Source organism: Mobula hypostoma, chromosome 14, assembly GCF_963921235.1.
Source record: "Mobula hypostoma chromosome 14, sMobHyp1.1, whole genome shotgun sequence".
NCBI lineage: Eukaryota > Metazoa > Chordata > Chondrichthyes > Myliobatiformes > Myliobatidae > Mobula > Mobula hypostoma.
The window spans coordinates 18,556,520-18,573,009 of NC_086110.1; the positions used below are offsets into that span (position 1 = coordinate 18,556,520).

General features: G+C 36.6%; 1 protein-coding gene across 1 annotated transcript in view; it reads right to left on the reverse strand.

Annotated features, from left to right (window-relative positions):
- rspry1 (ring finger and SPRY domain containing 1) overlaps positions 1-16,490 on the reverse strand; it is a 71,781-nt gene that overhangs the window by 12,471 nt on the left and 42,820 nt on the right. The window contains exons 6-8 of the mRNA XM_063066737.1: positions 13,832-13,898; positions 12,694-12,825; positions 2,452-2,567 (exon numbers count right to left, since the gene is read on the reverse strand). Of these exons, the coding sequence (XP_062922807.1) occupies positions 2,452-2,567; positions 12,694-12,825; positions 13,832-13,898 (315 nt within the window). The remainder of the gene's footprint in view (positions 1-2,451; positions 2,568-12,693; positions 12,826-13,831; positions 13,899-16,490) is intronic.

Consider the following 16,490-nt stretch of genomic DNA (forward strand, 5'->3'; position numbering starts at 1 on the left):
GTCTGTCCCAAAGTGTGCTGCTCAGAAGTGAACAGAACATTCTAATTGCATCCAAATCAGTGCTTTGTTTAAAAGTTCATTTTGACATATTCACCTGTGTACTTAATGCCTCCATTTATAAAGCCTAAAATCCAGTTTACTATTTTTAAAATTACTTCAACCCACCTGCTACTTTCAGAACTTTCGCACCTCTCATGATTGTGCCCTCTGGCTTATACCGTGCAACTTACCCTCCTTACTAAAACGCAAAACTTCATGAAACATATGACTTTAACTAAAGTAAAGTAAAGGCATCCGTTAGTCTTGTGAGACCATGGATCTGCGCCTGGAAAGTCTTCACTCTCCAGGGCGCAGGCCTGGGCAAGGTTGTATGGAAGACCAGCAGTTGCCCATGCTGTAAGTCTCTCCTCTCCACGACACCGATGTTGTCCAAGGGAAGGGCATTAGGACCAATACAGCTTGGCACCAGTGTCATCGCAGAGCAATGTGTGATTAAGTGCCTTGTTCAAGGACACAACATGTTGCCTCGGCTGGGGCTCAAACTCACGACCTTCGGATTGCTAGTCGAATGCTTTAACCACTTGGCCACGTGCCAACACTTCAACTAATAACTTGTCAAAGACCATCATTGCGAATGACCTGCTATTTTTCCAAATCCTGCTGTACAATGTCAGAAATGGCAACGGTGCAAACAAAAAATCACTGAGATGACCCCCTAACCTAACTGGTTACATTACCAGATAAACTGTGTAAACTTTATATTCTATTGATTTTAGAAAGCTCGACATCAATGACATTAGCTTGCTAATGACAAAAAGGAATAAAGCAAGAGGGTGGTGGCAACATTTCTCCAGCTGAGAAAACTCCAGTGAGGGGGAATAACCATAAAGATGGCTGTGAAATAAAGAGTAAAGATGCAAACTTTGAATCCTCTTAAGAGTAGCAGTAGATCCTGGATCAACTGAAATTTAAGGCCAAGATTGATCCATTTTTGTTGGTCAAGTATATGTGGGATATGTAACAAATATGGGTATGAAGTTCTGGAGATATAAACCAAATAAATAGAACAGTCTACCTACAATACAACCCAGAAAAGGAAAGACACCTTACAGAAATCTCAGTCCAAGTATTTAGAATATTTTGCAAGGAAAATTGTTTTTTTTTTGCTTCAGTTATGGAAATCTACAGAATTGAGTATTTCACTGTTCAAGCAGTTGATTTTAGAGCATTGCTCAACTTTAAAGCCATGTAAGTATCCAAATTCAAGATGCAACTGATCACACTAAAGAAAGGTAACAGACCAACACACCTGCCTGAGGATCCAAATTTTCTTTATTCATCATTGTATATGGGATGTTTCCCAAATTAACGGTTAGTAAGCAAAATGAAGAACAGCATTCACAAGTACATTTCCTCTCTTTGGAACAGAGTACTCTGGTAGCCACAACATCCTTACTATGAACTTGCTAACATCAGTTAATAGAAAATTTATGATCAAATTACAGCCCTTGTCTGCACACCAAGGTTCCACACTGGAAGATACCTGAACTACTTGAACCAGAAGTACCTAAACTGCCACTAACTTGTAAACATCTGTAATTGCATCAGTGTACGTAATAAGTATATGGCAGCTCTCTGATAATGCAGTAGTTCAAACGGCCCTTTCCAAACGATCAGTGACAAAACTTGGTGGTTTATAATTTGGAAAGTGTACGAATTTGGTAGCCCTTATTACTTAATTTGCTCTGATAATTTCAAAGGGAAAAGTCAGTGTACAAGAACTTCAGAGAATAGGTCAATTAACTTCCAGGAATTAAGGCTAGATCATTCACCATTAAAGTAATAGCTCACATTCCTCTACTTGTATTTCCTTATATCATCAGCATAGCTTTAAATATCCTAAGATAGCCTTGTCAGGTAAAATTATTTTTCAATATTGTCTATCAAAACCCTTCAAAATTTTACATTTCAATGAGCACTTCTAAACTCCAGGAATAAGACTCAATGTGGAACCTCTTCTAGGATAAGCCCACCAACAACTGCATCAGCAAACTCTTGCCATGCTTCCTCTAAAGCTAATATTTTTCCCCCCCTTGGGTAAAGAAACTAATACTATGATTGATGTGCAATCTCACAGGAAAAACCATCATATTTAAAGTAAATGTATTTCACTCATAGGCAACAACCTGTGGTAAAAGGTCAGCTCAATCCAGCACGTTCAGATTCAGTCTCTCAAGTTTACTATCATCCATATGTATCATCTATCCACTATCATCCATAACTATATTCAAACTCTATGCTTTTGTCCACACTTTTATCCTTTTGCATTTTTGCACCCTTTTCATAAATTGCAGATCTAAGATTGTGCAAAATAATGAATTGCAATATTTCAAAAATAACTTGAGGAAATTACATTAATTTTACAGAAACCGTCCTGAAACAGACACTTACCTCTAGTCCATCTGGTGATATTTTGAGGTATTCACTAACATCGTTGCTATTCAACATTGCATTAATGTGGCTGAGATCTACTTTCTCATAAGTGAACTGCCTTTTCGGTTTCAAAACTACATTTAAAAAACAAAAGTTATTAGGCAAGGCATGTAGCATTAAGAGGAATAATACCCACAATCATTATGCTTTTAGATTAGCAGCAACTCATATCAATTCTGCACGGGGATTACCTTGTGCTGCCAAAATGAACCTTTAGCTTTGGTGATACCTAATTGTTCTCATCACAATTTAAGTGCATGAACATAGCCATCACATTAAGACAATAAGACCACACAGGATACAGGAGCTGAGTTAGACAATTTGGCCCATTGAGTCTGCTCCACCATTTCATCATGGCTGATCCACTTTCCTCTCAGTCCCATTCTCCTGCCTTCTCCCTGTAACCCTCCACGCCCTGACTGATCATGAACCTACCAATCTCTGCCTTAAATATATCTAATGACTTGGCCTCCAGAGCTACCTATGGCAACGATTTCCACAGATCTCCTTTGTCTATCCTGCGTGTTATTTCCTCAAAGAATTTCAACAGATTTGTCAGGCAAGATTTACCCTTAAGGAAACCATGCTGATTGGTCTATTTTATCATGCGCCTCTAAGTACTCCGAAACCATAACCTTAACAACCGAACCCAACATCTTCCCAATCACTGAGATCATACTAATTGGCCTATACATTCCTGCCTCCCTCCCTTCTTAAAGAGCAGAGTGACATTTGCAATTTTTCAGTTCTCCATAACCATCTGCTCCAGGTGGTTTATCTACCTTCAGACCTTTTCATTTCAGTTAAAGGTAGCTTCAGCTGCAAGAAAAATGCATATGTAAGAACAAGTAAACTTGCAGGAGGACAATGACCTACCTGCACACCAATCCCTGCAAAAAACTTTCATTTGCTGGATGACAAGCATCTTGCTATTTGCAAAACAGCTATCAATGTGTGCCTAATTACCACTTTTTAGACAGTGGGTCTCATAGCTTGCGCAGACAAGCAATTCCATTGCCACCATAGTTAGATTACTAAAAGGAACCTCTTTCTTAGATTGTAGTTCATAGCAGCTACTGAAGATTTTAAGTGAACTGTGTTATATTTGACTGTTATCATTGCTTAACAAGTGAGAATAGCCCAGCATGGCTGTCTTTAGGTCAAGACTATCAAAGATGAGAGGTAGAAACTCAAGATTGCAAACTGTGAGTATGATTTACTGATTTTTAATTATGGTTCCTTATAGAGATGTTTACACTAAAATGTAAATAGGTGTTTTTCACCAGTTTAAACAATTACTAACTTGAACACCTAGGAATCCAGTTCCGTGGGCTGAAAGGGAAATACTGGTAAAAGCTCATTCTGACCCATTGTTGCCAGCAGTCCAGAAAGCTTACTCCTAAACTTTAGAAATTAAAAAATGGATTTGTGAGCTAAGAGGAGCTATCTGCTCAGAAGCTTTACCCAATTATAACTGTTTGCTTATTTGCATCAACTAAAATGGTAAGATGCATCATTGCTATCATTTTGCTCTCATTTGTAAAACAATTCACTCCTGCAACAGGCTTAATGATGCAGTAGAGAATTACATTTTTACTTGTCCCACACCTGTAAAATGAGGTGAAATAAATGGGGGAGAAAATACATATGCAAATATGGAGAAGAAAATTTTCCTTCAATAATAGTTAATTGCAGACTTCAATTAAGAGTTTAGTTTCACTTGCCATGCAAAGGTGGGTGAAGTTGAAGGAAACAAAAGCAAGACCAAATCAACTTTCATGTTGGAATTTGGATGTAATTATGAATAGGAGTTTAAGATCTGCAAGAAAAATAAACTTTAAGATGAAAATATTATGCAGCAAAGTTAAACTTTTTACATTGATTATAAAAATAGTTGTAAAAATGTTTGCTACATATTTTAAATCAAAATTTTGTGATTAGGTTGCACAAACCTGGCTGCATGGACTTGGAATGGGCACGTCCAAAGATACAGGGTGGTAGCAGATGGAGCATATTCTGACTGGAGGTCAGTGACTAGTGAAGTTCTGCAAGAATTCTGGGAACCCTGCTCTTTAAGATTTTTATAAATGACTTGGATGAGGAAGTGGCGGGATGGTTAGTAAATCTGTAGATGACATGAAGGTTGCAGGTGCCATGAGAGCACAGAGCTCTGTTGTAGGTTACAAAAGGATAGACAGGATACATATTTGGGTGGAGACATAGCAGATGGCACACAAAAGGGAAAAGTGTCAAGTGATACACTATGGAAGACTCAGCTGAAGGAAGAGTACAAGGTTAGTACGGACTGAACTTAGGGTTAGGATCCATAGATCTCTCAAAGATGCCATGCAAATTAATAGGGCGGTTAAAAGGGCGTATGTTATGCTGGCATTCATTAGTCCAGGGGATTGATTTCAAGATCAACGAAGCTCTAAAAAATTGGCTAGATTACCCTAGGAGTTTGGGGTTCTAACATTTAACTGGCATTCATTCTTTAAGGGCACTCCTCTGTTTTCATGGAAGGTTGTGAAGAAAAAGCATTTCGGGATGTAAATTGAATACATTTCTCTGACATTAAACGTACCTTTGAAACAGGGTGACCATAACTAAATACAATACTCAAAGGTTTCAAAGGTACATTTAATGTCAGAGAAATTAAATCAGAGGAGTGTTTCCGAGAGGGTGCAGAGATTTACCAGGTTGCTGCTTGGATTAGAGAATATGCCCTGTGAGGAAAGGTTTTGTGAGCTACATCTTTTCTCTTTGGAGTGATAGAGGATGAGAGGCAACTTGACAGAGGTGTATAAGATTATGAGGAGCATAAATAGTGTGTCCAGCCAGTATCTTTTGCAGTGTAGCTGTGGCCAACATCAGACCATTCATTTAAAGATAAGTGGTGGAAAGTTTAGGGGAGATGCAGAGGTAGATTTTTTTTTTAAAACAGAGAGTGGTGAGTGCCTGGAACACACTGCCTGATACAAAAGGGGCATCTATGTGAATCTTAGATAGGCACAGGGACTTTAAAAAAAAATGGACTGCTCAAGTGGGAAGGATTAGATTGATCGTTGATCAGGAAGGGGTTAATATTCATCAGCACAACATCATGAGCCAAAGGGCCAGTACTGTTCTGTACCGTTCTTGTTTTAAACCCGAACACTTCAAAATATTAAATGCTAGAGATACACCATGCCAGCTTAGTGGACCTATGGAATAGAAACTAATGGGTGAATGCAAACTTTCAATTCCCCTCTTGCAATCTATAGCTAGAATGGGTGTCTACATGGAGAATGTTAGAAAACATTGGACCATGGAGCAAATTAAACTGAGCAATGCTTAGAGCCAGACACATTTCCCAAAGTTTCTATTCCATCCTTATCCACTGGCTTGGCAAGTGAGCTTTCCAAAGGCTGCAGATAGGGAAAGAGGGATGTCTATGAAATACGCAAACCATTTCAGTTGATGAATCTATCAGTGGATCGTTCCCTACCTGCTAATGTTCATGCATTTCAAAAAGTAGGGGAAATCAAATACAAAAGCAGGAAGGATATTGCAGCTACATTAAACACTGGCAAGACCATACCTTGAGTACTCTAACATCATTCCTTAAAGGAGACCAGTGATGCACAAAGTTTTAACAGTTTAGTGAAGGCTTGCTAGCCCAATTATCTGAAATGGCTGTGTTACCCTGTAGAAAATTTTTGCAAACTAGCCTTGTACCTGCTTGAATAGAAAAATACGAAGCAATTTCACTAAACCAAAAAAATCCCAATGGTTCTTCATAGCCTGAACTTGGAGGAGTTACTTCCTGTGAGAGAATCTTGAAGTAGGGTGTCACTACTCAAAATATAAAGTCACTTATTTGAGATAGATAAAGAAAGGTTTCTTTATGCTTCTGAGGGACTGTTTGTGGAACTTTTCCATAGGTGGTGGAAGTACCACCTATGAATATTTTGAATATTTATGAGGTTGACAGATAGTCAGAAGTAAAAGGTTACCATAAGTGGATGGGAATGCAAAACTGAGGCGAACTTCCAGTAGAGCTCATGGAGTGAAGTCGTGTTCTTGACTTGCTCCATTACCTCTGAGTTTTTCTTCTTATGATCAGCTATATTTTAATTAACCATTAAGGCATCGACTTTTACAATATTTTGAAATAAATTGGGCTCTTTGATAATCGGATGCATTTAAGGTCTGCTATGTCTAAGAATGGAAAAAACAGGAAGGACGGCAAACCTCCGGTTAGACCGAAAGGTACCGATTTTCCTCTGACTGAACCACCGTTGACTTTGAAAGCTATATCGGAGCTAATTCAAAGGGAAATTTCAACCTCTGTTACGGAGCTGATTCGTGCGGAAATTTCAATTAATTTCCAGAAAATTGCCGATTCAATCAATAAGATACAAACATCTACTACAGAACATCAGTCGGCTATATCTGATCTTCAAAAATCCACGCAACAAAATGAACTTAAGATGGAGAAAATCGAAGAAACAATTAATGTAATGAAGAAGAAACTTGACTTTCTGACCTTTAAAAACTCTGACTTAGAATCCAGAATGCGACGGCAGAATCTTCCAATGATTGGGGTGTGTGAAGCTGTTGAATCTGATAACCCTATGAAGTATTTTTCTCAACTTTTAAAAGATGCATTTCCTACTGTATTTCCTGACCAACCACCGTTATTGGATCGCGTTCACAGAGTTCCATCATACTCGTCTAAGTCAGATAAACCTCGACATGTCATCTTACGCTTTCATTACTTTCAAGACAAGGAGAAACTGTTTCGTTTCGTTCGATCTAAAGGTTACATTCGTGGAGGATTTCAGTAAACCAATTCGGGATCAATGGGTTCGTTACAGATCTGTGATGTCGGAACTCTACAAGATGGATTTAAAACCAGCGCTGCTTTACCCTGCATGTCTAAGGATTCGTACGTTGGATGGAGCCCTCCGTTCTTTTCAATCTCCATCAGATGCCCAGAGTTATCTGGATCAATTTTCACCTTCAACATCTTAATCATAATTTTTAACTATCTCCGTTTGATCGGAGGTTGTGAATTTGTCAGTTTTAATTTTTTTTTGCCCTATATGGGCAGAAAAGTTTATTTTTGATTAATTAATATGGTTGCTAAACTTTCTTTTTATCTGCGTCATTCCTTTCTTTTTCCCAGGGGATTCTGGGTGGTTATTCTCTCACCGTCATTCTACGTATTTCCTTTGAGGCCTTAAATTTTGTAGTTTTTAAATCTACTTTTTTGTAGGTTTTCATAACTAGTTTATGTTAATAATTTCATTTCTTTTTCTGTTTACTCATAGGGTCTGGGGTTTGTTGCGGTTTTTTTTATATTTTCTGGCTTTTTCTCTGTTATATTAAGTGTTTGTTTTAATTGATTTACCTTTTTTTATTTTTTTACTGGTTTATAATTAGCTGATCTTTTTTATATTTACACTTTTTTTAGGGAGCGTATACCGGAAGTCATGGGGGTAGTTTTAGTGCTTGCTTCTTTCTGGCTGGTCTGCGTTAGATTTAGCCTTTGGGTCATGGGGTGGGGGGTGGTGGGAGGGGCTTCACGTTTTAGTTTCTTTCTTCTTGGGCTATGTACACTATTGAAGTATTGGTTGCGTTCTCCTTCCCAGTATCTCTTATTTGTTCTGTTCCCTTTCCGGGTTCATGGGTCAAGCCTATAGTCAATCCTCCTTGTTGCGAGTTGACTTTAGGGTTTATGGAGTCTATTATTAATTTTGTCTCCTGGAATACTAATGGTCTTAATCATCCTATTAAAAGGAAAAAAGTTTTTAAAGTGTTCCGGAGACTTAAAGCACAAATTTTATTTTTACAAGAGACCCATGTGCGGAGAGGGGACAGACTACGTTTTTTTAAATTCTGGAAGGGCCAACAGTTTCATTCGAACTCCTACGCTAAGATTCGAGGCGTCTCTATTTTTATAGACTCCTCAGTTACTTTTATACAACATGATATTATTTCTGATCCGAATGGTAGATTTCTACTGGTTAGTGGTCTACTATTTAATAAAAAGGTAGTTTTGGTTAATGTTTATGCTCCTAATATGGATTGTCCGGAATTTTATAAATCATTATTCAATCAGTTCCCGAATTTGAATGAGTTTTCATTGATCTGGGGCGGAGATCTTAATACCTGTTTATCTCCAGCTTTGGACCGTTCGGCTTCTCTACGGACCTTACCTAATAAATCTGCAACTTTGATTAATTCATTCCTCTCTGATTCTGGGTCGACGGACGTTTGGCGTTTTTTGCATCCTCAGGAAAAAGATTTTTCTTTTTTTCACATGTTCACCATTCCTATTCAAGAATTGATTATTTCTTTATTGACTCTCGTCTTATTTCTTCAGTGATTAAATGTGATTATGACTCTATAACCATTTCGGATCATGCTCCACTTAAGCTTTCTATTAAAATTCAGGCCAATACACAAAATAATAGACAATGGCGTTTTAATTCGCTGTTGCTTCAGGACTCGGACTTTGTTAACTTTATGAATGAACAGATTGATCTTTTTTTTTTACAATCAACTATACAGAGGATATTTCTGTGAACATTCTTTGGGATACTTTTAAAGCTTATATTCGTGGTCAGATTATCTCGTATTCTGCTGCTTTGAGGAAGAAGCTGAAGCAGGAGGAGTTGGTAATTGTGGACAAGATTAAGGAAATTGATAAGAAATATGTTACAGCTCCCTCTGAGGAGTTATATAAACAAAGAACTGAACTTCAAATGGAACACAGTTTATTACTTTCGTCCTCGATTGTAAACCAATTAAAGAAAACAAGAAGTGAATTTTATGTACATAGTGACAAAATTGGCAAACTGCTGGCTAACCAATTGAAGTCTAATTATGCTAAATCTCAAATTAATCAGATTTATAATCAAAATGACTGACTGATACTTGATCATGTGGGGATTAATCAAACCTTCTGTGATTTTTATTCTTCCTTATATCAATCAGAGTCTCCTCGAGACTCTAAATATATGAATGATTTTTTAGACAACCTAGACTTCCCTGAGATTTCACAGGATATGTCTTCTATGTTAGATACTCCCATTACCACTGATGAGATTAAGAATGTTACTTCCTCTATGAATTTGGGGAAAGCTCCTGGCCCTGATGGGTTTACCTTAGAATTTTATAAATGTTTTGCACCTTCATTAATTCCTTGGTTCTGTAGGGTTTTCGAGGCTTCATTAAAACTTGGTAAACTTCCCGAATCTTTCAATAGAGCGTCAATCTCTCTAATATTAAAGAAGGATAAAGATCCTGCTCAATGTGCATCTTATAGACCAATATCTTTATTAAATGTTGATTCTAAAGTTTTTTCTAAGTTATTAGCAAACAGATTAGAAAAAGTACTTCCTTTTATTATTTCGGAAGACCAAACGGGTTTTATTAAAGGTCGTTACTCTTTTTATAACATTCACACACTGTTAAATATTGTTTATACCCCCTCACAAAATGTTCCTGAGTGTGTTATCTCTTTAGATGCTGAGAAAGCTTTTGATAGAGTAGAATGGCCTTACTTATTTAAGGTGCTTGAAATGTTTAATTTTAGCTCGAAATTTATATCCTGGATCAAACTGTTATATCATTCTCCTGTGGCCTCGGTCCATACTAACTCTCTAAGCTCACCTTTTTTCCCTCTTTTTCGAGGCACTCGACAAGGTTGTCCTCTTAGTCCTTTATTATTTGATATTGCATTAGAACCTCTTGCAATTGCCATTCGAGAATCTCCAAATATTACTGGGATAACTCGGGGCTTAAAGTCCCATAGAATATCACTCTATGCTGATGACTTACTTTTATATATTTCTAATCCTCAAAAATCCATCCCTGCTGTTTTAGAGTTATTAGCACAATTTATTCTCTTTTCAGGTTATAAATTAAATCTTAGTAAGAGTGAACTTTTCCCGATTAATAAACAACTTCCCTTATATCATAACTTTCCATTTAAATTGATTAATAATTATTTTTCATATCTTGGGATTAAAATTACTTGTAAATACAAAGATTTATTTAAGATTAACTTTTTACCCTTAATTGACCATATTACTCAACTTTCATCTAAATGGTTTCCTTTATATTTAACTTTGATTGGTCGTATTAATGGAGTTAAGATTTTTTTTTGGCAAAATTTCTATATATATTTCAGGCATTACCAATCTTTGTTCCAAAATCTTTTTTTTGATAAAGTTGACTCAAAAATTTCTTCATTTATTTGGCAAGATAAAAACCCGAGACTGGGTAAAATACATTTACAGAAAGCTAAGAGAGATGGAGGTTTAGCATTACCCAACTTTAGATTTTATTATTGGGCAATTAATATTCGACATATGAAATTTTGGTTACTTGACCAGGATATACTATCCATTCCTAAATGGGTAGCATTGGAATTACAATCTGTTCAGGGCTATACACTTGGCTCTATTTTAGGTTCCTCTTTTCCTTTTGATTTGAAACGCCTCAAACAGGTATCTAACCCGATAGTTAAATATACCTTACGTATTTGGTTTCAATTCAGAAAATTTTTTGATCTTAACCAATTTGGGCTAGCGATTCCTATTTTAGGTAACATATTTTTTCCTCCCTCTTTTACGGATCGTGCTTTTCAAATTTGGAAGACTAAGGGTATTTCACGGTTTTTGGATTTATTTTTAGATGGTTCCCTTATGTCTTTTGAACAATTATCTAATAAATATAATTGATCAAGAATACATTTTTTTAAGATATCTACAAGTTAGAAATTTCCTAAGTACTATACTTTCTTCTTTTCCAATGCTTCCTCCTACATACATTTTAGATACTATAATTAACCTTAATCCATGTCAGAAAGGTGCATCGGCTAAGATTTATAATATTATTATGAAACTTAGGAAAGCTCCATTTGATAAGATTAGGGTAGATTGGGAACAGGAATTGGGGTCTATCATTTCCGTGGATAACTGGGGGCAGATTTTACAATTAGTCAATACTTCCTCTATTTGTGCTAAACATTCCCTAATTCAATTTAAAGTTGTTCATAGAGCACATATGTCCAAAGATAAATTAGCTCGCTTTTATTCTCATATTAATCCTTTTTGTGATAGATGTCCGGGGCAGATAGCCTCTTTAACTCATATGTTTTGGTCTTGTCCTACTCTGGAAACTTTTTGGAGAGACATTTTTAATATTATCTCCAAGGTATTGAATATAGATATCTCTCCTCACCCTATTACTGCTATCTTTGGACTACCTAAAATTTCCAGTAATCTTTCTCCTTCAGCCCGTAGAATGATTGCATTTCTTACTTTAATGGCGAAAAGATGTATCTTACAACATTGGAAAGAGCTTAATGCTCCAACTACCTTTTTTTGGTTTTCTCAGACGATATTATGCTTGAATTTAGAGAAAATTAGAAGTAATCTTTATGATTCCTCACTTAAATTTGAACAGACCTGGAGACCTTTTATTCAATATTTTCATTTAATGTAATTTTTTTTCTCCTTTTTTTTGCTCCATATTTATATACCCTTCTTGTTTTTTTTTACTGTTTTTAATGGAGGTCGGGATTGAGGACGTGATTTTAAGTTTAACTCTGTTTGGTTTCAAGTTAGCCCATTGCTTTGCTTTGCTTTTAGTTAGTTGCACGGTGGGTTTTTTTTGGGTTTTTTTTTCCTTTTCTCTATTGATATATATATATATATAAAAATTAGTATACTATTATGTTACCTTAGTATGTCATGTTTAAATTACATTGTTTGTATCATTTTTTTTGTATTAATATCTCCTGTAATTTTATTATATTCTAACAGTGTATTAGTGCCTTTATGGTTTACCTTTTTGTATACTTATTCAATAAAAAGATTTAAAAAGAAAGAAAGAAAACTGAGGCTTTGATCAGCTCATCTATAATCTTGAATGATGAAACAAGCCTGAAGGATAATCCTGTGTGTTCATATCCTTGTCAGCAAATTTCAAAATTTCTCTGGATACGACTTCAATTTTTACTCCACGTTAATACCAGAATTCTTTTTATGTAGCATTGTACTTCTGCACTTTATATCTATTTATTCAGGTTTTAAACACACTGTACAGCAATTCTAATTGGCTACAACATCAATAAAATTTGAATACTTTATCCAGGAAAGATTTAATTCCAAGTAGCACATTGAGAAAAAATTATGAACTTACATAAATTATCCAGACTCCACTGTGCACAGAAGCCAACCTGTCGTTTCAGGTAATCTCTGTGATTAACCCATGATTCCAAAATTAGTAGTTGATCACTAATGTATGATTGAGAGACGGTTAATTTATTTTCACCTGCAATTAAAATTGTGTTATTTCAATAAGTACACTCCTTAATATTTCAAGGTACTGTACATACTTCAAGACTTACATTTGATAATGCTTCCCTGCAGCTACAAAAAACGAAGTCCTTGTTTTAAAAAGTGCAAAAATTAAGAATAGCAGTTTGCAGCTTTAAAATCCTATTTGTCGTACAGAGGTTTGACTATTTAACATTCATAACACCACACACATCCAAATTTGAACTCTTTTTACACTTTGTGTCACTATTGTTCAAGTGTTAAAAGCAGCTTTAAATTTGCATAATATTATACCAGGACTTACTATTGACAATTCTGGTTGACATTTCACTGGATAAACTGCTAAAACAGCATTTATTATGACATGGTGCAAGATGGATTGAACAGGTACGTAGGAATAATCAAATAACAGAATTGCAAAATGCATAGAGGACTTTGAAAAGGAAAACAGACATATTACATATTTCTTGAGAGAGGGGGTTGGAGGGTAATGATTAAAATTAACGACCCCAAGTACCAAACAGTCACTGATGTACTCAATGAGGATTTGAAGTGCAAATGCAGGACATGTTGCTTATTGGCAGTAGCTGGAGGAAACAAGTGGTCAAAACTTTAAGCAGCTTTCTTTAGATAATTAACACATCTAACTTTTATAAGATGAAACAAGCTATGGTACATTGAAAATTTCTAAAGGTATACATGCACGTAGGAATCCTTCAGAAATACTTTGAAATTTCAGTGTAAATCATTGCCTTTTGGATTGAAGGGAAACCATCATACAAATATAAATTACTGATGTTGCTATGGATGACATCACCCAGTGACAGAGACAATAACCTTGCAGCACAGTATTCCCAATCATGAACTGGCTGCCAACAGCCTGTGAGTTGGAATCTCAGGCCTACTCATATGCCTCAGCAATCAATGCACTATGGGTTTGTTTCAAACAAAATACATGCAAAGAATATCTCTCTCAGATCCGTACATTACCAAAAACTTACTTGTTTGTGCAAACTTCTCCAGGGCAATAAGAGAGAAAAGCATGACCATGGGGTGAGACTCTACATTCTGTAATACGAAGTCACACAATAAATATATTTCCACAGATGCATCGCAGAGTTTTTCCTCAGTCTTAAATTAAGGCTTGTATATTATCATTTTGGATTCTTTTCCAGGAATGTATAAGCAAATAACAGAGTCTATAGCTCTATTTATAAATGGTGAACAAAGATAGTTCCACAATTGCTTGTAGAAATAGACATTTAAAAGTAATTTATTAGTAGTTATTTGAAGGAATTCCAAGAATAAGTTCAACTAAAATGATTAAGAGTAGTGCAATACCAATCAACTCTATTGTATTGTATTCATTATAAAATAGAATTAAACTTATTCTCAAGAACATATTCTTAACTATTAAGCAAAAATAGTCTGATCTACCCATGCAGAAACAATTTTTAAAACAAATTATAGCTTGCTCAAGCATCTCCTCAGAACAGGTATCCAATAATCGCAAGAAAATTAGCCAAGTTGGTCTTAGACCAATGCAGCTAGGCCAAGCATTTAATCTGAGCTCAGACGAAGCGATACCATGGCAAGAATAGGTGCTAGTGATTATAATCCAGATTCATTTATTAATAATTGAATATTTATCATGTATTAGTCCAGACAAAGAGAAACAGAGGGTCTGGCAGATCTGCTTTTGATCACTCTAATATGTTAAAATGTTTAACTGATGTGTAAAATTTTAAGAAGTAAAATGTAAAACATGATAGAAAAATGGAGTTCACTCCATTCAATGCATCAAATCTTTTTTTCTTACTTCCAACATTTGGGGCAAGGGTTAAATGAGAGAATAGAATTAAATATAGCATGTAACTCAGTGGCCACTTTATTAAGTACGGAGTGGAACCAGGTGTGGTCTTCTGCTACTGTCGCCCATCAACTTCAAGGCTTACCATCTTGTGCCCTGCACATCTCCTTTGAGCTTATCCCCCACCTTAAATGTGTGGTATTAGACATTTCAACCATTGGAAAAGGATACTAGCTATTTATTCTATCTATCCCTCTCATAATCTGAGATGATTGCTCCTCAGGCCTCTGCCACTCCAGAGAAAACAACTTAGGTTTGTCCAACCTCTCCTTGTAGAACATGCCCTCTATTCAGGCAGCAAACTTGGTAATCCTCTTTTGCACCCTCTTGACATACTTATAATGGGGCGACTAAACTGAATGTAATACTCCAGGTGGGGTCTGACTAGAGTTTGATAATACTGGAACATAACTTCCCGACTCTGATCGATATCCTCTGCCAGTCTCCTATGCTATCCACAATCTTCACATCACCTGCAAACTTAAAAAAACCACTGACATTTTCCTTCAGGTCATTTATGTTTATCACAAACAGGAGATGTCCCAGTATGGACCCGTGCAGTACACCACGAGTCACAGTCCTCCAGCCAGAATGAGTCCCATCAACCACTACCCTCTGTCTTCAATGGGCAAATCAACTCTGAATACAAACAGCCCATTTACTGTGGATCCCATTCATCTTAATCTTCTGGAAGAACCTCCTATGAGAGACTTTGCCAAATGGTTCACTAAAATCCATGTTGACAATATTATGGCATTCCAAAGGGAGAAGATAGGCAGCCAGAAGTCTTGGTACATATCAGTACCGGTGACATAGGTAACATAGGTAAGAAAGGTGAGAGGTTCTGAAGAGATTTTAGGGAACTAGCTAGGAAGTTGAAAAGCAGGACCTCCAGGGTAATAATCTCTGGGTTGCCGCCTGTGCCACGCACCAGTGAGGGTAAGAATAAAATGATTTGGCAGATGAATGCATGGCTGAGGAACTGGTGTAGGGAGGAGGGGTGCAGATTTCTGGATCATTGGGATCACTTCTGGGAAATATACAACCTGTTCAAAAGGGATGGATAACACCTGAATCCAAGGGGGTCTAATACCCTTGCCCCTTGCAGGAAAGTTTGCTGGAGCAGTAAAGATTGACACAACTGTGGCTGACAAGAGAAGTCAAAGCCAACATAAAAGCCAAAAGAGGGCATACAATACAGTTAGTGGGAATTTAAAAGATTGGAAAGCTTTTAAAAACCAACAGAAGGCAACTAAAAAATTTATCAAGGAGGAAATGATGGAACACGAAGGGAAGCTAGCCAGTAATACTGAAAGTTTCTTCAGATATACAAAGTGTAAAAGAGAGGCGAGAGTAGATATTAGACTGCTTGGTAAATGACGCTGGAGGTGTAGTAATGGGGGTCATGGAAATGGTGGACAAACTGAATAGTATTTTGCATCAGTCTTCACTGTGGAAGACACCAGCAGTATGCCAGAAGTTTGAGAGTGTCAGGGAGCAGAAGTCAGTGAAGTTGTCATTACTATGGAAAAAGTGCTTGGGAAACTGGAAGGTCTGTAGGTATACAAGTCACCTGGGCCAGATGGCTTACATCCCAAGGTTCTGAAAGAGGTACCTGAAGAGATCATGGAGGCATTAGTAATGATATTTCAAGAACCAATGGATCCTGGCATGGTTCCGGAGGTCCAGAGAATTGCAAATGTCACTCTACTCTTTAAGAAAGGGAGAGAAGCAGAAGAAAAGAAAAACTATAGGCCAGTTAGTCTGACCTTGGTGGATGGGATGATGTT